Raw genomic sequence first — 21556 nt, 5'->3', positions numbered from 1 at the left:
CTGCACACAGTGAGCAAGAAAGAGAAGCTGCTCAACTGCGACAGCAACTCCGCGGTGGTTTGAGCCTATGAGTCATCGCTAGAGGGTTTAACTCCTCATGTGCCATGACTGAAAACCGTGATCAGTGACGGTGGAAATGATGGTGAAAAACAAACTAACTGTGTACATGTTTCCAGCTGGATGTTCATTAATGTGGAAACGCTCGAGCACCATGAGTCAGAAGAAATTTCTTTAACGGAATATTATGCGCATTACTGAGAATATGTGCATTTTAAAGGATTGTTTGAGCCCTCCACATATCAAAAAACGTACTCAAGCAAAGGGATGAGGAGTTTCAATGTTTCAACGGCCCATTGTTTATGTGGACAAACATAAACAATGACCCGTCCCTCTTTGCATCTGCAAACGTGAAGGAGACGTATCAGCTCCCAGGCCCTTAAAAGCTTTTTCCAGTCAATCGGTTCTAGGCTGTGCAACAGACAGCACGGAGGGCTATTTTTAAAACCTGGAGCTGTTTAGTATGCCATATCATGCACTTGAATCATTTATATAGATTTTTTTGAAGGGCTGCTCTTGCGTGTGTTGTGTGATGACGCGGTGGTCAGGTGCTGCCTGATATAACGAGGGGAGCTGTCCAAGTGCTGAAAACAGAAGAGCCCAGTGCCGCTTCCAGAGGAGATGCTCCACACCTTCAACGCTGTCTGAGCTCCTTTGCCAAAGGTAAGACACCTATTTTTATAGATAAGTTTGGTGTCTATTTTTCAAGTTTAAATGGAAATCTGATTGCATTCGATTTGTTTGTTTTTTGTTTTTTTTTAAACATACCTTGTAGATCTCGACACTTTGCAATGTGATGCAAACGCATCTCCAACTGGTGATTGTTGCTATTGTGAAACAAAGAGAGCGAAAGAGGAGATGTGGTTTGTTTGTTTTTTTCCATGAGATATTGTTAAGAGGAAATCGGATGTTGAGGTTGCCCATAACAACGCGGGGAGTGACTCATCCAGTGATGTGGCTTTATCTCCTCACGCGTAGCATCATATCGTTTAATTTGAGGAGCGAAACTCTCTGACGGGCAACCACCAACAATATTAAATACTAACAGACTCACTCAGGCCTAGGCGTTTGAGTAAGGTTTGGTCAAATAATTGATTAAATATACTCCTGCTTTTGACTTTGACTAACACTTCGTGCTGTCTTCATTTGCAGGTAGTAAATAGCCTATAATGCTGCATTTCCACCACAAGTTGCCCACGGGGGGAGCCGGCGTCCTGCTCGCCTTCCTCCTCCATGGATGCGCCGTGCAGGCTGCGTCTCTCCCCCGCCAATATCGGCTCCGTGGCGGGGAGAGCGAGGGGCAGCCGGTGGCATACCCACCCAGCTCCGACATGGTCAAAGCCCTGGAATACATCGAGAACCTGAAGCAGCGGAACGGGAGGCGACCTGAACCCGTGGATTATGACGAAGTGGACAAGTTCAGAATCCTGCTTCAGCTCGCCTCGCAGCAGGACGAAGGTCCCGGGGAACGCCAGCCTCCCGCCCCCGGCATGCAGAGGAAGGACTTTACCGCCGAGCAGGTAATGAAAGCCCTGCTCAAGTCACTGCAGGACCAGGTCGGGAAGGAAGCTAAAGTCGGCCCCGTGTCGGCGCCCAGGAACGACCGGCGCACGCACAGGCACCGCACCAAAGACACCGAAATCCCCGAGAGCTCGCCGGTAGACTATGGTAATTTCCCCAGACCCCACAAGAAGTACCCGCTGATGTTTGAGGATGAGGAGAACACGGACGCTTCAAAGCGAGCCACGGAGGACCTGGACGAGCAGTACACCCCCCAGAGTCTGGCCAATTTGCGCTCCATTTTCGAAGAGCTCGGCAGGATGCCCACTGTGGCCGGTCAGAAGAGGGGCGTGTTCGGGGACGACGAAGATGAGGAAGAGGACGGCTTCGGCATGAAGAACCAGGCCTACGAGGATGTAGCCGGAGGAGAGGAGTGGGTCCCCGTGGAGGAGAGGGAGGAGACCGAAGAGATGGTCAACGGGAGCCACGAAGAAATGGACAGGGCGATCAGGGAGCAGGAGGAAGACGAGAGGGAGGAGATGGAGCGCCGGGCCACCCAGAACCAGGAGGAGGCTGATGACGACACCAAGCTGGTAGATTATTACCTGTTGAAGGTCCTGGAGATGAGCGACCAGACGCAGAAGAGTGATAAGACCGGAGAGCAGAGAAAGAGGCTGATCCGCCCCTCCATAGTGGATCCTCGGACAGTGAAGGAGCTGCTGCAGCTTTCCCTGAAGCTCCACGTCCCTCCACAGGACCTGATCGACATGCTGCTCACGGAGGAGCTCAGGAAGCTCCACCGAGACCCCCAAGCCTCAGCGCGGTACACCGCCGGCCAGACTCCAAAGATCAGGTACTTCAGCCGCAGGCTGCCCCTAAAGAGCAAGACCGCCCCTGAGGACATGGACAGAGAGGACTTTCTGGACATCATCGGAGTGGAGACCATCAGCAACGAGTACCCCGTGGTGCAGAGGCCCATGAAGAACCCTCCCTCCTCGGACCGGATCCCACTAGCGTCCAATCCTGCCGCCAATCCAGGTCCAGTTAAAATCCCACCTCCCACAGGACGCAGGGAAAACCTCTTTCTGTCCGAGCTCAACAAAATGCCTCTGAAACGCCAGACCGGGGGTGCGGATGATGAAGATGAGGACGGTGACGTGGAAGACGAGGTGACGACCTACCTGGCAGCCAAAATCCTCACAGAGTACCCCAACACCATCACCAAGCGGGACACCCAGGCGCAGCTGAAGGGCCAGTTTCCCTACGAGCTGTACGAGCGCGCCATGAAGGGCTACCTGGGCCAAGGGGACGCCGACAAAAGGCCGGTATCCAAGAGGGAAAGCGAGGCGGGCGCGGAGGAGAAAGTAAAGCCCACGGAGATGCAGGGCAATGAGGAGATCACAGCCAAGACCTCGGCTCCACAGATCCTGAATGACGGAGAGGAGAAGGAGCATCGTGAGAAAGCGGTGGCAGGAATGTAGCCCGTTCCCCTCCAAGGCGCACGAAAATTATGAATATAATATTTATACTGTCTCAAAAATTAAAGTTTGGTGGACGTGATCTAGTTTACAAATTTCTATTATATGAACTATAACTGGTAGGTAATCTCACCCTGATGAAAACGAACTAGTCCATAGCAATCTTACAGGTCCGATGCATTTTTTTTTATAATACTAGTCCCTATTTGCTGCAAGAACCTTTCAGAAATATTGTAGTGGTATCAGACGAGATTAAAGGTGCAATCTGTGCACAAATGAGAGACAGGTGGGCCATCCTCAAAATACTTGAAATGGGTGTTTACCTGTTATTGCTCTCATACTGACAATGAATACGTTGACTAATATCAAATGGCAAGAACATCCAAGTTATTGAAGTTTTTGTGATGTCGTTCAAAGTTTGTTCACATTAATAGTGTTTGTAAACAAGCATTTATTTTCAACTATAATCAACTGAGTAATGTTAAATAAAGGCTTATTTTTCATGTCAAACTATTCGAAAACCATTTGTGAAGATAAGTGTAAATTATAAACTAAAATGCTTAATGGGCCTTTCAAATAGCATACAGTATAATGACAGGAGTAGTAAAGAAACATTATGGGGATTTTTCATTCGGGCAGTGTGCTGGGCTGAGAACGAGTGTTGTTGTGACTCGTTATATATTCAGGGTTAGTGGATTTAATGTTATTACTATTATGGATAATTATTTCCAAGTCTAAATATCAGACCGTCGCCTGCCTTCCAACCCTTTCATACTGCGAAGCTCTGTATTGTTGGCCTACCAGTGGTTGTGCTATGTTTGCTCATTTTTAAACCATTTTGTACATGTTCAATAATGTATGATGAATCACAGATGAATAAAGCATCAGCGCTATTATTTTTCTTCTTTCTGAGTTGTGTTGCCTTATTAAAAAAAAAAAAAAAGGAAGAGAAAGTCGAGACAGTCTGGAGTTAATAATCATCAGGAATCAAAGGAAAGAATATTGTTGATGATGTCGAGCCTTCTTTAAAACAAATTTTTACTCAAAGCAGCCTGTTTATCAAAATACATATTTTAATCATAAGGTCTAACATCATACATATTACATTATGAAAACAGTGATATTCGCACCCACTCTGTCAACTGTTCTTCACACAATCCAACACATCTAATATGTCTCACAGATTACAAACAATAAGGAATTTATCAGAATTTATCTCATTCAAAATGATAAAAGTAAATAATCAAGTCCACAGAAAGCTGGCATTTAAGAAGCAAAAAACTGTTGCTTCTTTTGTTTTTTAATATAAGATGGAGTTAGACATCTTTTTTTTCCCTAAAAATCAGTTAATTATATGTTGGAACAAACCCATTTACTTCCAAAAGCTTATATTAATGTGTCATTTAAGTATCAATGCAACAAATATGTAAATCTAATATTACTTCCTCCCCAGTCCTTTAATTTGTACTTCATTAACAGTTTATTGATGACATTCAGTGTAAAATCATTTTACTCACCCCTTCCTTCATATGACTGTAAGCAAGTATCAGACGTACTCTCAAATGAAGTTACATTGTAGCAGAGATCAGGTTAGAATGGAAGCAGACATTCAGTGCACCCATTACCTCTTTTGAAAATGTTCGGTAAAGTAAAAAGGAATCCCTTTTCCGACTTCAGAAACTTCTTTGACTCTAGTACAGTACATTTGACTCCTGTATTCCTCCCCTTTGTGCCCCTTTCCCATGGGGTTAAAACGCAGGTTTGCTCATATATTCTTCCATGGTCTGGAAAAATGCACAAACAGAAAGAAATCAGGTTCCTGTCGTCTTAAAAACACACCGTAATACGATTAATATTTACAAAAATCTAAAATAACCTGATATTAAGTACTGAGCACACCAACACACCATAGGTAACTAGCACAAGCACAACATCTAACCTTTCTGTCCATATTCAAGGTCATCCAAACAGCTCCACCTCATACCACTCACTGTTGTCACCCTGAAGCGATAATAGTCAAAATGAATGGGAGGCTACACTGCACATAATCCAGCTCTAGATTAAAAGCGTTAGTCAGCGCTACTCAAAAACACAGAACAACACACCCATTTAAACTACGGTACCACCCAGAGCCATGACGCTACAGAGAGGGAAAAGAATCAGCCAAAAACCACTAAAACCTACGCCAGGTTCTCGGGAAATACATCTCTCACTCACAGTAACACTGGCAGAGAGAGAGAGAAAATGCACACACAGAGGGTGATAGAGAGAGCAGTACAAACACAAATACATGGAAAAACAAAGAAAAAGGGAGTAGCATATCATCCACAGGGCAGTTGGCTATGACAAAGAGAAGGCACACCAGGGACTCAGCAACACCACTGTTAATTCATTATGACGCTGACTACTTGCGACAATTGCTGCCAAGTTCAGATTCACAAATATACTGGCATATACTAGAATTGAACTGCATTCAACAACAGTCATTATGAATTGTTGCTGCTTAGGAAAATATTAAGTAAATAAATTTCAGTGCTTATGAGGACGCCACATTTGAGCTAAAAAAAAATCACCTCTAAACTATTACTGTTTCTCTGATCATAATGAGCCATGCAACAGATGTTACATGGCCAAACCTTGTATTGTGTATAAAAGAGGGAGGGTGTTTCTGTGTGTGTTTGAGGCAGCAACTCACCTCCTGCAACATATCTGATGCCTCAATAGAGCGGTTCACAATCTGTTTGGACGTTTCTTGTATCTCACCTCCCATTAGAAACTCATCCAGGATGAAATAGGCCTTCTCAAAGTTAAAGATGATATCCAGCTCACACACCTGACAGAAGGAATGAATATACTGGTTATTATCTAAGACCCGACAGTTCGTAGTGCAGAATTTACTTAATTTATTTAACATGACTGTACTATAGTGTACTATACTGTACACTACAGTTAGATATTGTATAAAAAGAGATGGAATACATTGCCAAAGTATTTGTCCAGCAGCTCCACGTAGCGATGTATAATCTCCAAGGCTAGAAGTTCATTCTCCTGGCTCTCTACAGCCAAGCAGAAATACAGACTTGCATATCTGAGGAAAAGGTAAACAACAAACAATTAGAAATTGGTGCTAGGTTAGTTGCTGTCGCTCACAGATGAAGACACTGGTGGTTTTGCTACATTAGTAATAAAGAGTAAAAAAGTAATCTTGACACGTTAAACAAACTTTTGGGGGCAGCACCCACCTCTTGTAAATAATTTTAAGGTCTTTCCAGTGCAGGAAGTTACAAGTTCGTGGTTGCCGTGCCAACACCATGGTTGTCATGTCCCTGATGATCTTCTTTTTCTCCCTTTCTGACATGGGCATGAACCATTTCTGTAGACGCAGCTTCCCCTGGCGACTGAAGAGCAGCAGGAAGCGCATCTGACAACACAGACAGCCAGCAGGATCAGAGGGGAAATTGTGATACATGTGTGGAGAGAGACACACACACACACACACACACACACTCTCTCTCTCCAAGGGTCAAACGAGTGGTTGTCTGTTGTCGTGGTTCATTAAATAGTAACTTCAGTGACCAAACACCCCAAGCAAAAAAAAAAGTGCTGGACAGACAGAAATGTGAAGGTCAACCAATGACTTAGCAAAGGTAGTTTTAAATTTCCTTTAGGATTTTCAAGACAGGCTGCAGAACTGGATTTCGGATGTTTAGAGAATGTGTTTCCTAGCATTGGAAGTAGATTTAACTACTTATTCTAATGGACATTAGTCCTTGTCCCCCCCACTTAATCCACAGTGCCACACTGTTTCCCCCAAGCCTTCCTCTCATTGTTCATGCAAGCAAGACCGAGAAGTGAGGGACTGAGCTTTTTTTTTTTTTTTTGGTGGCATCAATGGCTTAAAAATAGAGAGGCACAAGATAGAGAGAAATTTGATTTTGGGCTATGTATAATTGAGAAGAATGACTTCATATGCTCAAATATCATTTTCAGTGCATTTGTTAACAAGGCACGGTTCAAACAAGGAAAGTTTCTCCTCAAGAAGAGATGCAAATACGCAGATTATAATGCACATGACATTATAGTTTTGGCAATGTATGGATTCCTACGTTGTAATATTTCTAAATATGTTGATACTCTAAATAAACCAAATCAAATCTAATTTCCTGGTGTCCATGCCCTTTATCTGCTGTGTTAGGAAAATGAATATGGAAAACACCCCAAACTGCCAGCAGGACGGGAACGTGACGAAACCTGTTCTGCTGAGAGCGGCTAAGGAAACGTACACCTTATCACTTCCGACTGTCGATAAAAAGTGGGACACAAACATCGTAAAAAAAAAAATAATAATAACATCAGAACCCAAAAAACAGCTGCTGTCAGAAGGTCTGAGGACAATCGCCGGGCCTGAAGCCGAAAAGAAGCGGCGCAGAGAGGCCATTTGTGGGCCTTTTTAGCTACCTGACAACAGGTGTAACAGGTGAGGCTGACGCTTCCTGACAGCCACAGAAATACGTAGAAAAGAAAACACCATCCACCGACGAACACTTACCATTTTTAACGACGAGCCAAGAACTACAAACGTTATAAGAAGATAAAAAAAAACAATAATAACAACAATAAAAACAAGCGTTTGACCCTCACAAGGGGTCGACAGGTCCGACTCCACGCATTTCTCCCAGCCGTCCGCTCCGGTCAGTGAGAAAAGTTGGCTAACTCCGCCCCCTCCGCCCGGGAGGAGCCACCAAGAGCCACAAACATGTGGATCAGACTTTGTGCGTTTGAATCAGGAGACCGGCTGCTCGTCCTCATCCCTGTAAAAGAGCCAACATGTTGTTTTGCGTTATTCAGCTGATTTATTAAAAAAAAAAAAAAAAAAAAAAAAAAAAACAGACTGAACTGACAGGGTGAGCGCTTCGAGCGTCTGTAGAGAGCACTAAGTTCCTCCTCCCATTCGTGTGATACTGATCTGTCAGAGAGTTGGACGAGGACCGACACGACTGCAATTCACTTATTGGGCTTACTGTTTTGTTTTGTTTTGTTTTTTTTCATAACATGTCTATGTACCGGAACACCATCTGGTTTTTGAACGGAATCCACCACTACACCAGGTCAGTGTTATTTTCTATAGATGATACTGTCACTTGGAGTCTTTGTGATTTTCAGTCAGTGTATATACTATGTATTGTCTGCAAGTGCCTCAGTACAGGATAACCCCAACCTTTACCCTTATTTGGCTGTAAAATGTATTCCATATTTATCTTGATGCTATTTATTTAAGCCTTAAAGCTGGTAAACAGGGACATGAAAGGTCTGGTGTCTGTATGGCACACATCACAACACAAACTGGCCTTTATGTACAATTACAATAGATCTATTGACAGCTGGTCAGTATTGAGGGTGCCATTCATATCCTCTGACTGTACTGGAGCTAAAATGTGGCATTCGTCATCCTTGTGATTTTATTTTTCAACGAAAAATCATCTCGTGGTTGAGTGTGTTTCCTGTGTGCGTCCAGGAAGGGTTATGAGGCAGCATCTAAAGACTTTCAGCCCCAGGACCTTGACGTGTCCGTGGTGGGAAGGTCTTTTATGATCACCGGGGCCAACAGTGGAATTGGGAGAGCGGCAGCCATGGCCATAGCCAAGAAAGGTACAGGCTGCTCTTCTTGATTCCTTTCGCATTGATTCAATATAAAACCTCATAATGTTTTGTCTCCAGGAGGAACTGTCCACATGGTGTGTAGGAACAAAGATAAAGCTGATGAGGCCCGGCTGGACATTGTGGACAAATCTGGGAATACAGTAAGTATTATTAATTCAGAATATACCTGAGCATAAAAAAAAAAATAAATAAAAACCATACTTTTGTGAGGAAACATCCTTCATTTGGCATTTCTAGGAGGTATATGTCCATATTGTGGACATGTCAGAGACATCTGAGGTCTGGGAGTTTGCAGAAGCTTTCAAGAAGCAATATCCATCTTTAAATGTGTTGGTGGGTATGACACATCTCTTGTAATCTTCATTGCAAATATTTTAACAAACTAATAACAATGTTGATTTAGACTCAGCTGTTTGATCGTGGCAGATTAATAATGCAGGGTGTATGGTGAACAAGCGAGAGGAAAACTCACAGGGACTGGAGAAGAACTTTGCAACCAATACTCTGGGTGAGAGCAAAGATCCACGATTTGTCATAAATATCACTTTAACACATGAAATAGAAGCTATAGCACTTCTCCGTTTCTTTAGGGGTCTATGTCCTTACTCAGACTCTCATACCACTTCTCCAGAAGAGCCGGGATCCAAGAGTGGTATGAACACATGTGCAAATCCACACAAAGAAAGTGCTCATCTGCATCACGCGGACAGCATAAAGCTATGTTTGTCTCTTCTGTAGTGGCTGTTGTTTAAACACACTGTGCCATTTTTCTCCCTTCCTCTTAGATCACTGTGTCCTCAGGAGGCATGCTGGTCCAGAAACTCAGAGATGATGACCTGCAGTCCGAGAAGGGCGACTTCGATGGCGTCATGGTCTATGCCCAGAACAAGGTGGGGGAGGAAGATGTAATCCAGATTAGGAGGCTACCATTTCAAAATGTATCCCTACATCAGTTCCAGAGTTCACCCTTTCCAGCACAAACTTTAATAGTATTAATGACACAGAAGACATCTGAAGCCACAAAGGAAAGGGGTGAGATAACAGGAACCAATGTGTTGTACCTTTTCAGAGACAGCAGGTGGTGCTGACACAACAGTGGGCCAAAGAAAACACTGTCATTCACTTCTCTGTGATGCATCCAGGCTGGACAGACACAGCAGGTACACGTTTCGCACCTCAAGTCGCTATTTGAAAAATTTGAAATACGCCAAAATTTTAGCAGAAATGCCCAATGCCTATCCGTATTTAAATATTTTCTGTGATGCTGTATTTTTGCACTTTGTTATTATTTGAAATAAAACTGTTCAATCAATGTATTCAATGCTCATAGTTTCTTAAAATTGTACAATTGTAGTCCAGTTGCACTAGATTCAACTTTCTCAGAGAACAATGACATGGATGACTGACAAGCTAACATGGTTCCTTAAAACAATTTACTAATTCTGTGTCAATATTTTCTTGTTTTATTTCCCCCTTAAAATGTTAGTGCTGCTTTTACCAATTATTTTATTTGGTGAAAACTCAAAACTATAATTTCTGTAATTTACTTCATAGCAAAAACCAGCAGTGGAGTTTTTGTCAGTAAGAACAATTAAATACTCACGGCAGCTGATTTTTTTTTTTTTTTTTCTTCTTCCTGTTTCAAGCTGTTTCCACGTCAATGCCTCAGTTCCACCAGATGATGGGGGAAAGACTGCGCAGCGTAGAGCAAGGAGCTGACACCGTTGTGTGGCTGGCCTTGTCTAGAGCTGCTGCCAGAACACGCAGCGGGCAGTTCTTCCAAGGTGAGCAGCATGAAGTCTGGCAGGCCCTCCTAACATGACAGATGCTCCTTTTCTCCCCTCTGGTCTGTCATTGTTGTCATATCTCAGACAGATTATTCTTGTTTCAGATCGTCAGCCTGTTCCTGCTCACCTGCCTCTGGCCTGGACTCACAGTTCTGATAAAGAGATTCAGAGTTTCCTAACTCACCTGGAGACTCTGGCCAGAGCTGTTCGGTCAAAACCTGATCCAGAGCTTAAAAGTCAGCTGAGCCCTTCAACACCTCAGTTTGTCTGATTTCTGATGTTACTGTTATGTTACACCATGACATTAAATTATTAGCAACAGCAAGCTCAAATGCTGAGTCATTTCTGTCTTGTAACTCATTCCTGGCTCATATTTTAAAAGACAGTTCTTAGCTCAGTGATACCTCATTTGAAAGGTCAAAGTATATTACCTGCTATGTTCTTGAACTGAAAATGCTTTAATGAGTACCTGATTTGATAAGTGTCACAAAGTGCTTGTGTTGGATCTTGTCTTGTCGCTCATACAAAAAAAAAAAAAAATCCAAAAAAACAACCCTGCACCGATTAAAGCTCAGAGGCCCACACAACCTTTGACATGGCACCTATGAAATAGCCAAAAATGCAAAAAAAAAATATATATATATAAACAAAAAACAAAATATTGCTTGGTAATGTAAAGTCAAAAGTCGTGGAAAATTTAAAACATCTAAATCTTGACCCAAAAAAAACAAACAGGGGTCAGATGCATACATTTCTTGATCTTGTAATAGATGTCATCGTTAGATGAACATACACAAGACAAATGTAGAAAAGCAAAGCATTTCTGTGAGAAACTACTGAGCATCAATACTCATTGTTTTTATTTTGTAACAACCCACATTTGCTGTTTTTAATAATTTTATTATTTTTATACAGTATTGAAACAAAAATAATGTGGTGCATTCACATTTTTCCCAAGGGATTCTTTGCAAGTTTGATCTCTACAAGGATAAAACAGTGAAAAGCTTGAAGATGGATCCATCCATGTTAAAACTTGCAGGGATTGGGAAGACTGGGCCTGTTTTAAAAATCATCTAGGAGATTTAATGGATTTTTTCTGTGCCAGCATTTTATTCCCTGTTTATGTGTGTTTACTGTGTTTTTGTAAGGGTTGATGAATCAGGTTCCCAGCAAGTGTCTTGAAACTTCCAGTCCATGCGTGACCACAGTCCAAAACAAACTATTCCCATTTCCCCCCCATCCAGTCTCTTCCTCCTCTCATCCAGTTTCTTCTCTATGCCACATAGGTATACACTTTACGATCTTCTGGTGTCCTCGCTAAGTATTCTCTTTCTATTAGTCCTTCTATGCGCTTTTTGATTACCACAGGACTGGGAAGAAAACGTGCCCGTAGCTGTTGAGTCACCTGAAGAGTTAGAGGAAAAATTACAATATGGAGGAGAATGGCACCAATTTTCAAATTAAAGATTTATCTATGAATTAGACCCCACTTTGCATTGTTATGTGCTTTCCTTACCTCTGCCACCAGGACATTGTGCTGCATCTTCTTCCTTGACTTCATGATTCGGACAATTGCTGCCTCTATCTCATGTTTCCTGTCATCATCCACTTTCTGCCGTGTCTCTTTCCTTTCCGGGTCTGACTCCCCTTGTTTAGCAGCAACTGTGAAAGTAGGATACAGGGTGAAGATGAAATTCGATGAGAAAATAGACCCCCTTATGGTAATCGTTTTATATTTGTAATAAAGGGTTTAGGGTTAACTTCTGACTAACTTCTGTAGCATACCCTTGATGCCATAGTTTTAACACATCTAATTAAATTTTCTTGTTCCTAAATGACTGCCAGATAATCCTGTTATTCTGCAAAATTTAAAAGTCAATTTAGCACCTAAAAAAATTTAAATTAAATAAATAAAAATAAAAAGGTATTTAAGCTTTAGTTATTCAATGCTAACAAATCTCTCATATATTTGTTAAAAATGACAAAATCTAATGTCCAGTAATTAACTACTGAACCATTCATTGTATAGAAAAATTATTTTGACTACCAGGCTAACATTTCCAGTAGTGAAACATTGTGCTACTGCAGTATTGGACAGAAGCTACTCTCAATTGTTTTCTGTTTTGTAGACAAACTTTGCTCACCCGTCTGTATTTTGACTCTGTGTAGTTTGGAAGTAAACTGATCATTGACTGTAAACACGTGGCCATTCTCAATCTCCTTGGACTTTGGCTCCTTGGTGAGAACTCTCTGAGTGGGCTTCCCACAGGCCAAAGACTGCAGTGCTCGCACCAACTCCCGCTCTGGAATATCCGTCTCCTGCTGGATCTCCTATGGACGGGGACAGAAGAGTGGGATAAAGTTGTAGAAAGAGAGGGACACAGATGTGTGTAAAAATGATATCTAGAGAAATTCAGACAGATAAACATGTTTCACAGGGTCCCCACCTCAAAAGTGCACTTTTCTCTGTTATTAAAGAGCATTAGGATGGTCATCTGGAAGGTGGAGACCTGCAGTATGTGCTTACGGGTGTTGGAACCTGTCACCTGTGCACCTCCTACACCCACCTCAGAACCATCCTCCTGCAAGTGAAGTGGGAGAGAGGAGGGATTTATATATCAAGATTCTTGTCTTGAAAATAAGAAATTATGCATTTCCAAGATCAAACAATATAATTTCATCTTAAATTTTTAAACAAATTGCTTCTACCTTTTTAACAGCTCCATAGAAAGTAGCATTTAGGTCTGCCCCACCCATGTGATGTTGCAATGTGAGCTGTCTGCCACTGTGCTTGGCGAGGTAAAACCTGGAAAATAAGAGGCCAGGATCATATCTTCAGAAAGCACACCCAACAGCGTTGAGCCTCGCCCAGTGTGTACAGTATAGAGTGCATATAGGAAAACATTTGAGCAATAAGAGAATACCTTCTAAAGATTTCAAAGGCTTCTCTAGGAGCAGGAGGGATAGTGCATTTGGGGGTTGCCGACTGTGTGGGCCAGTAGCCAGTGGTGAGGACTCTTACTGTGAGGTCCACACCACTTAGAGATGTCTGAAAAAGATGCATGGAACAGTAATTAGCTTGTTTTTGTGATATTCCCATGGTCAAAGAGTCACTCCCTCTCCGTCCCGTGCTTTGAATCTTCCTCCATAAACAATGGATCATGATTTGTACTTAAAAATCTACTTTATGTCAACATGAATATATGGCATGTTAAAAAAAAATTATATTCTGACCGACTTACTAATGTGGTTTGTATCTGTTGCCTGAACTCATCCATGATAGTGTTGGAAATACTCATATCTCTGAACATCCCCTCCAGTTTTGAGGTGAATTGACAACCACATTCTGTCTGCAATTGCAAAAGACAATGAGTTGAAACTGCTGATTGTAACCAGGTGTAGCAATATGGCACAGTGTAATATGAACAGAGGAGGTGATATAATGGGGAATAGCGGGGATGTGCATATAAATCTATTACCAAAACCATGTCATCCTGTTACCTTGAGTTTAGAGATCATGTTCTTCTCGGAGTCATCTGAAACACTCTTGTTGCTGAGCAGCCTGCGGCCGAGATGCTGCTTGTAGTACCTTTCAAAAACATCCTTCTCCTGCATAAACCTGAACAGCACCATGGCCTTGTCAAGGATTGACTCCACTTCCTGCTCTGTCAACTGGTCAAATAAGATGGGAGAAAAAGAGTGAGGCAATGGACAAGACACAACACAATTTGATGTCTTGCCAAATGTTAGGGGGGAAAAAAAGCCATGGAAATATGTGTTTAAAAAATTGAGAGAAAAATTCTATGAAGCCACATACGCCTTTGACTCCCTTCTTGAGCTTATCATCGATGAAGAGTGACAGGTACTCTGGAGAACGAGAATTGAGGTTGAGGAAATACTCAAAGTCACCCGCAATGGTTTGTTTGAAGAGTCTGTCATTGTTGAAGGACTCGAGGAGGAAACGATCAAATCGTGTTTTCAGGTCTAGCAGGCCCTGGTGGGGAGGCAATTACAAAGACCTCAAATCATTAATATCGCTCAAAAAATAATAATGCACTGTTTGGACTTATTGAGCCAACATACCTGTATATAGTCAACAGGATTCTTGACCTCTCCCTCTTCTGACACCAGAGCTTTACCTTGCTCCCTCAAGTAAGAGCTCATACACTCACACATTGTTTTCAAGCCATTTGGCACACGACTGAACAGCTTGTACATGCATGCCAGATCTGAGAGGAAGACATGAGGGAAAAAAAGTTTGAGGAGAGGAAAATGGCTGAAAATTTGTTTGTTGCAACTGCTTGTTTTCAGCTGTACAGTAGATTTTCATTAATGCTTTTACCTTCTGTCTTGCCATTCTTGAGCATATGGACAAGACCAGAGTTCTCCATCTCTACAATGGTCTTCATGTGTTTAGAAATGAGCTCCCGTTCCACCACCTTGACAATGGGCTCCTCCGTAGACTTGTCAAGGCAATGCATGACTCGTTCAATTTCTTCATTGATTCTGGCCTCTACCTTCTTTATGTAGACACTGGCACTGTTTTCTGCAAGGAACTTTTGGCTCTCCATCTAAAAAAATAAGATAATGTGCATAATTTTCTTCTTGACTTTCTTAAGTTAACAAAACAGAGGCCCAAGAACATGTACCATTGACTCACCTGGAAGAATTCAGCTGACATATCTAAGAAAGGGCACTCAAAGTCCTCCTCATACACAGACCTGCCATCCAGGCCAAGAATCATTAGCATCTGGCAGGCATTTCTGATAGCTCCTCTGTAATAAATGAATGTACAGCGATTATCAACAAATACTTAATTATTACAATGGTTTTACAGTTAAAATCATGTTATACTGCAAAAATAATGCCTAAAATAAACATAAAATAACCAATTTTCATTTTTCATTCAACCAAAAGAGCCAAAGGAATTCTACAGTTGTGACAGTCTTCCAGATTAGGTTGTGAAGTAATATTCCTGCATACCTGTCTACAACCTCTCCTTTCCTCTCACGTGCAATCATGTCCAGTAATGTCTGTCGTAAATGGTCTCGAATACAGCCATAACGCACAACCTGGTCTCTGAATATGATGAGGCCAAGGTTGTACACATTCTCCACATTGTTTTGTTGAACATAGACTCGGTCCTGGAAAATTAGAGGATGGGGTGGAGATCAGATGCTGCTTCCAACTTAGTTAAATTCATATAAATGTATGCATGTTGAGGGATTTCAGACAAATTAAGATCTTGAGTAAAAAAAGATGAATTTAAGATATGATGTGGTAAAATAAATAAAAAATAAAGAGTAATGGCATCTACTGTAATTTGATGTGGTGCTAAATACATTTTCTAAAGGCTGACTGTGCCAGCAAAGCTTTCACTATGCAATCCCACTAACTGCCTGCAAAACTTTTAAGATCATTAGAAGAAATGACTGGCCTTCGTCTGAATTATTCACAGTAAACATGAGCTTCAAGGGTGTGGTTGAGAAAATGTTTAGCATGCTAGTTACACAATTTGACATACCAAATATTTTTCAGAGGGAACTTATACGAGGATTTCCATTGCTATTTCTTAAAAATCTCCAACTATGTCTTTTATGAGCAAATGAGGTCTGACTGTACCTGTAAATTTCTCATAATTTCTATGATTACTTACAAAATAAATTTGTAATTAATTGGATTATATTACAAAATACAAAAAACAGTAGATAGGAGGGTATAACATTTAGGAGATGTGTGCATGCTCTAGGCTGAAAAGTGCATACAAATCTATAAATTGCCCGGCCTCTCTGAAATAAATAGCGTCTCTTTAGAAGCTAAATGGAGGCATTGGCTTGCAACAAGATAAATACACCTGATTAGGACAGCAAAGTCACACTTGCTGCATCTGTCTAGCTCCTCGGTAGAGGTCAGCAGCAGGATGTGAGTCTGCAGTAGTTAAAAAACAAAAAGCCGACTGTGCAAAGCAGGAAAAGAAAATGTAGACTATTTAATAGAATAAGCTCAGGGGAGCTGTGTAGTCCCTGTACCGACTGTGCCATTCCTAAGCCTGTACTTGTACCCATCTCAAGGGCCCCCTCAGTCACATACAAACCCATAAACACTTTGGACATGCTGTGGGCTAAAGTAAACCAATGAAAGCTGCCAGGTTTCCAACAACACAAATAAATAAAGCAACAGAGGTTCATTGTTAGCCCTGCAAATGCAACAGCACCACAAAAATCAAAGTCCAGGATACAATGCAGATGAAGACTGGCTACAGCTGAACACAAAAGATTGTTTCTTCAAAAGCACAATTTATTCAGACACAAAGTACGCACCATAATCCACTTACAACACAATGCAGCCCATGAGGGAAACCTATAAACTAAAACTAATCCTTATTCAAAGAACATAAAAGAAAATAACTCTATAACTACACACACACAAAAAAAAAAAAGACAACGCCCATATACACACACATCAGCCTACTCACCATATACATGAGGATGTCTCTGATCATAACCATGGCAGTTTGATGGTCATTCCAAGCCTGATTGAGTGTTTGCAGGAAGTTGTTATTTAGAGAATTTAAGACGTCTTCCCGTACCTGAAAATATACACAGAATAGATCAGTCCATTAAAAACACTTCTGTCTTCTTTTTAGTCCACTCACATTGCAAGTGCAAGTACTCTTTCAATTGCTGATGATAAATAGCTGCATTAGAGAAGAATATACAGCTTTACTTTGTTAATGAGGTGCTCAGTGACAACCTCCCTCAGGCCTGTGTAAAGCTTCTCCCCATGTTTGTGGAGCACCATGGTGTAGGCATTCCTATAGAGTTCTTCAAAGCTTAGTCCACTGTTGTTCTTCCTCTGGATCTCTTGGATGGCATTCTTTAGAAGGTCCCAGATGTTGTTAACGTACTTCTCATCCATTGTCATCTAGTGAGAGTAAGAAAGGTTAAGTGAAAGTTTTTATGTGTCCATTCTTTGTTACTTTCATAAGAGGGAGTTAGTTTGGTCAATGGATTGACTTGCCAATACACACTCAGAGACAATTAAGTTACCCCATCAAAATACATGAATAATACAGTGCAAACTTAGGCTCTGGTTGTTAATGTCTAGTACTGCTGGACATTACAGTACTACTGCAGCTTTCTAAAACAACATCCATGTAGATTTTATAAATACAATGCCAACAGATTTCTACTTTGGAGTGTGATGAGAAGAGATGTAGCTATAACAAACCAGTTTCACAGCAGGGAGATGACTAGATACAGATGGTTTTGTTGAGGTTGTGATACAAATCCAACATATTTACTTTTGGTTTAGTTACTGCAGTTGCAAATAGAGGAAACAAAGAAAAAATAATGTACTGCCAGGATAAAGCTTCAGTCAAGAAGCAATTATTTGGCAATGTAGTGATATTTCAAACACAGATATAGTACAGAAAAAAAAGACATGCATATTGAACAATGTTGAGCTGAGACCACAAAAATTGTGTTGTGTTCTTGTGCACACTGCATTAAAGGTTTACAGTTCCAAAGACAATAAAGTGTTGCTTGACACCAGCAGGCAACTAACACACACACACACAAAAAAAAGAAGCCAAAACATAGCCAAACAACAGATTTTTTTTTCTTTTTTATCAGATTTTAATTTGGGAAAAGTTTAGAATGGTATTCAGTGATGAACCAACACTAATGGTTACTCTGAATTAGGCACCTGCAGAGGTATCCTATGAAAAAAGTTGTTAGGTGAAACCCTACTTAAAAGTTATCAAATCTACTGGTTTAAATTAATATTCATATATTATACATATTATGGCGATTTAGATCTACAGATAAGGACTTAATTGTGGTCTAAAAGGCTAGTCTTAACATTTGCATCTAAAGACTAAACCAGGGGTCCTCAACCCTGGTCACAGAGGGCTTCGGCCCTGCATGTCTTTAATGGTTCCCTGCTCCAACACACCTCATTCAAATGAAAGGCTCCTTATTAGACCTCCGCAGAGCTTGATGACAAGCTGATCACTTGAATCAGATCTTTTGGGGGAGAGAAACATCTAAAACATACAGGGCAAGCAGCCATCCAGGACAGGGGTTGGGGGCCACTAGTCTACATGAGATATGCTCCTACCTAATCTTATAAATTAGGTCTCAGTTGGCTTTGTGCAGTTCGTGTAATTCAAACCATTGATCAGTAGTACCAGTAGTGAATGATAGTTAGCTTGGCAACCCCAACAACATAAACTACTCAAGTTACCTTGAGTATGGTTTGGATGGTCTCAAGTTAAGCTCAAGTTGTTTTAGCTTTCAAGCAGACACTACATGATAATGATTTACTTGTCACCTATAAACAACCTGGGGCAACAGCGTGTCGCACTGACATAAGCACCAAAGCAGCCTTCCGTTACCATAGCATAGTGATACTTGCTGACTGACTGTAAGTTGGCTAACGTCAAGTCAGCTAACATCCAGGCCTGCTAATCAGCTAGCTACTGTGAGAAGTTTTCTCTCATATTGCTAACATTAGCTCATGTCAGATGACGACTCAAATTTCAGACCGAGAAACGAGCTAACGTGACAAATAAACTGAGCAAATAACGCAGTGAAGCGCGCCGGGCTATCTGTGCAGCCAACAGCAGTTTTCATTTGACAATGACATGTTTTTTCGGCTGCCCAGCTAGCTAGCCGGCAGTTGCTAGCATGATAAGCTGTCATCCTCGGTGCTCGAGTCTCACAGTTGGCGTGCGAGGGCTCAGCCGGCCGGTAAATACTTACGGGGAAAGCTCGTATCCTCATCTTGGTGTCCTTCTTCGTGCCGCCTTTGAGGTTTGACATGATTAGTTACAACGACTTTTGTTTTCTAAGTTGACTTGAAGACTACATGAAAGGCAGCTGCTAGTTTGCTTTCTATGCCAGGAAAGCGGCCGGGAAACTCAGTGACCTCCCCTTGGGGAATTAGGTCGGCCTCTGTGCAATGTTGTTGTCACTCGCTGCCTTCCCACTGCTTTTCGGAGGCTAATGTTAGCCTGGATGCGGTGATGGCGGACGGCTGTACTCCACTGCGCAACGCCGAAGTATCGCGAGGCTGGAGAGTCCACGGACAGGTGCACTCCACAGGTTGGACCTAACCGCTCACTCACATCACGGCGGTTACGTTGTGGCTGTGATGTTAGTATGTCGACAGAAACGTTGTAAGTATTTCATTATAATATGTAATATGATAAGTAATATATATATAACCATAAGTACAATAAGTCATTTAGTTGTATTGCAGCAATAAAATAGCAGTTTGGACGTAAAAAAAAAAATAAAAATAGCTAAAAGGCAAACGACTGTCTTCGGCGACCGTTACAGACGATGCTGTTGTGTTTCTTTTACTGTTCAGTTAAATCAGGCCACCAACATATCCAGCTATTTATGTTATTAAGAAAGCACACACGGCCACCGTTCCGTCAGGTATAGCCCATCAATGGCAATATACCTTAGCGAGGCCATATTTATTATGAGATGCATTCAGTTTGAACATGCTAATTGTCATTCGATGCATGTTGTTGTGTTTCAGTCCGTCTCTCCAGCTGCACACCTCGATGACTGACCAGAGGCTGGAAAACTGAATATCTCCTCACCGTCATGACGACACTCACTGAATGAGAAGGAAAGCATCTTTCACATACAGTAAGTCCCCAGGAGGTAGACATTTAAAAGTGCTGGTTTCACACGAAACAGAGAATAGCTCTCATTTTAAGAAATTATTAGATACACTGGAATCAATTTCAAAGTACAATAAAAGTAATAAGAAATATTAAATCTCAAAATAAATGATAAATGCAGTCTGCGTTTATGTCTGCAGTCAGTGTAGCATCTATTATTCAGCAATACAGTATTTATAATGGTGTGTAAATCTACCTGCGTGCTTTGCTGCAATGATGGGGACAGTTGCATTCTTTTGAAGACCTCTAGCTCTCCTCCTCAGCCCCATGTTCTCCAGCTCCAGCTTTCTGATTTCCAAACACATCTCACGGATCACCCGGATAAGTCTTCTTTCGCTATCCATGGTTCTGACTGCACACTTTTTCACCCTCTCTTCAGCTTGGTCCTGGACATCCAACTCACTACAGGACCCTGTTCGATCTATAATCACACAGTCTGCCATTTACAGAGTTAACGCAAACTCAGGCTGGGGCCAACAAAGAAACATCAGCTAATCATCAACTATCTATTCTGTCTTCGAACTACTGATGGTCTAGTCACATGATGGGAAGAATGTTACTTTCTTACTAGTGATCCGATACTTTTCCTTCTCCTGTTAAATATTCATTTGATCTGTCAACATAAAGAAACAATTAACTCCAGGGAGAGGCCTCCTTCTGGTTGAACAGTGTGTGTCAACTTGCTAAAATAAATCTAATTGATTTGGAGGTTGTTTACATTTGCTAAACATCATTAATGTTTTCTACCTGACCTTTAATTGTCTTATTCCTGCCCTACATTTGTGTACTACATGACTATCATATATATCTAAACAGCCAGTCCATTTTTTAATCCTTATATCCTCATTGTTTGCTCACACAGTCAGCTTTGCTGAATTCATTCAAATTTAACACCTGCACATGTCAATTCACTCATAACATAATTGAAATAAGAGTAAAGAATTATTGTGTGTCAGCCATATATGTTTCTATGTGTTTACATTTAAGTAATGAATATGTAAGTAGACTAATAGCAAAACATTGATGCAGTATTTATTGGAGCAAATATTAGTAGTGGGTGCATACTTGTTGCTACTCTGCTGCCCTCTACTGTTAAATAATCCCTCCTCTGTGCTTTGAGAGGATAAAGCAGAAAAGTACTGTACTGTTTCACTGACCTCTTCTGGTTGAAATTGTCAAGTCAATATGGTGACAGGTAACAGTGATGCTTTAGAGAAATGTGTGACATGGTCACTAATATATAATAGTGGAGGTCAAAAACATAAACACCAAAAGACCAAAAATAATTGATCCACTGAGGAAAAATGCAGATAAAGCAAACATTGGCCTTTACAGAGAAGAAAGCAAGCAAACCTTTTGAAGCATTTAAATAT

General features: G+C 41.4%; 4 protein-coding genes across 7 annotated transcripts; 2 read left to right on the top strand and 2 right to left on the bottom strand.

Moving 5' to 3' along the window:
* Positions 1-1226: 1226 nt before the first annotated feature.
* On the top strand, positions 1227-3280 carry scg2b (secretogranin II b). Its single transcript, XM_029525481.1, has one exon. The coding sequence runs from the start codon at positions 1227-1229 to the stop codon at positions 3036-3038; it is 1812 nt and encodes a 603-aa protein (XP_029381341.1). The 3' UTR covers positions 3039-3280.
* A 1080-nt stretch (positions 3281-4360) lies between these two features.
* Positions 4361-8769, bottom strand: ap1s3b (adaptor related protein complex 1 subunit sigma 3b). Of its 2 annotated transcripts, XM_029524349.1 has the most exons (6): positions 7585-7725; positions 6278-6456; positions 6015-6123; positions 5731-5868; positions 4975-5036; positions 4361-4819 (listed from the first exon to the last, which is right to left on the bottom strand). In XM_029524349.1, exons 1-5 carry the CDS (start codon positions 7585-7587, stop codon positions 4995-4997), a joined length of 471 nt encoding a protein of 156 aa, XP_029380209.1. In that variant the 5' UTR covers positions 7588-7725; the 3' UTR covers positions 4361-4819; positions 4975-4994. The 2 variants fall into 2 exon arrangements, with proteins under 2 accessions (XP_029380209.1, XP_029380208.1); XM_029524348.1 differs by lacking the exons at positions 4975-5036; positions 7585-7725 and adding an exon at positions 8743-8769 and having other exon boundaries at positions 6278-6459.
* dhrs12lb (dehydrogenase/reductase (SDR family) member 12-like b) lies at positions 8028-10786 on the top strand. Of its 2 annotated transcripts, none has more exons than XM_029524346.1 (10): positions 8028-8143; positions 8551-8684; positions 8754-8836; positions 8934-9029; positions 9123-9204; positions 9287-9348; positions 9482-9586; positions 9766-9856; positions 10343-10480; positions 10588-10786. In XM_029524346.1, the coding sequence occupies exons 1-10, from the start codon at positions 8088-8090 to the stop codon at positions 10752-10754; spliced, it is 1014 nt and encodes a 337-aa protein (XP_029380206.1). In that variant the 5' UTR covers positions 8028-8087; the 3' UTR covers positions 10755-10786. The 2 variants fall into 2 exon arrangements, with proteins under 2 accessions (XP_029380206.1, XP_029380207.1); XM_029524347.1 differs by having other exon boundaries at positions 8088-8147; positions 8555-8684.
* A 518-nt stretch (positions 10787-11304) lies between these two features.
* LOC115057187 (cullin-3-like) lies at positions 11305-19534 on the bottom strand. 2 transcript variants are annotated; one of them, XM_029524088.1, is made up of 16 exons: positions 19249-19534; positions 17210-17407; positions 16959-17072; positions 15467-15627; positions 15144-15258; positions 14826-15054; positions 14567-14712; positions 14301-14477; positions 13985-14155; positions 13726-13833; positions 13408-13532; positions 13193-13289; positions 12931-13065; positions 12628-12814; positions 12000-12145; positions 11305-11888 (listed from the first exon to the last, which is right to left on the bottom strand). In XM_029524088.1, the coding sequence occupies exons 1-16, from the start codon at positions 19306-19308 to the stop codon at positions 11757-11759; spliced, it is 2301 nt and encodes a 766-aa protein (XP_029379948.1). In that variant the 5' UTR covers positions 19309-19534; the 3' UTR covers positions 11305-11756. The 2 variants fall into 2 exon arrangements, with proteins under 2 accessions (XP_029379948.1, XP_029379949.1); XM_029524089.1 differs by lacking the exon at positions 17210-17407.
* Between the last annotated feature and the right edge of the window lie 2022 nt (positions 19535-21556).

The sequence above is a fragment of the Echeneis naucrates genome, chromosome 17, assembly GCF_900963305.1.
Source record: "Echeneis naucrates chromosome 17, fEcheNa1.1, whole genome shotgun sequence".
Classification (NCBI taxonomy): domain Eukaryota; kingdom Metazoa; phylum Chordata; class Actinopteri; order Carangiformes; family Echeneidae; genus Echeneis; species Echeneis naucrates.
The sequence above is the reverse complement of the archived record's forward strand: the minus strand, read 5'-3'. Positions and strand labels throughout refer to the sequence as shown.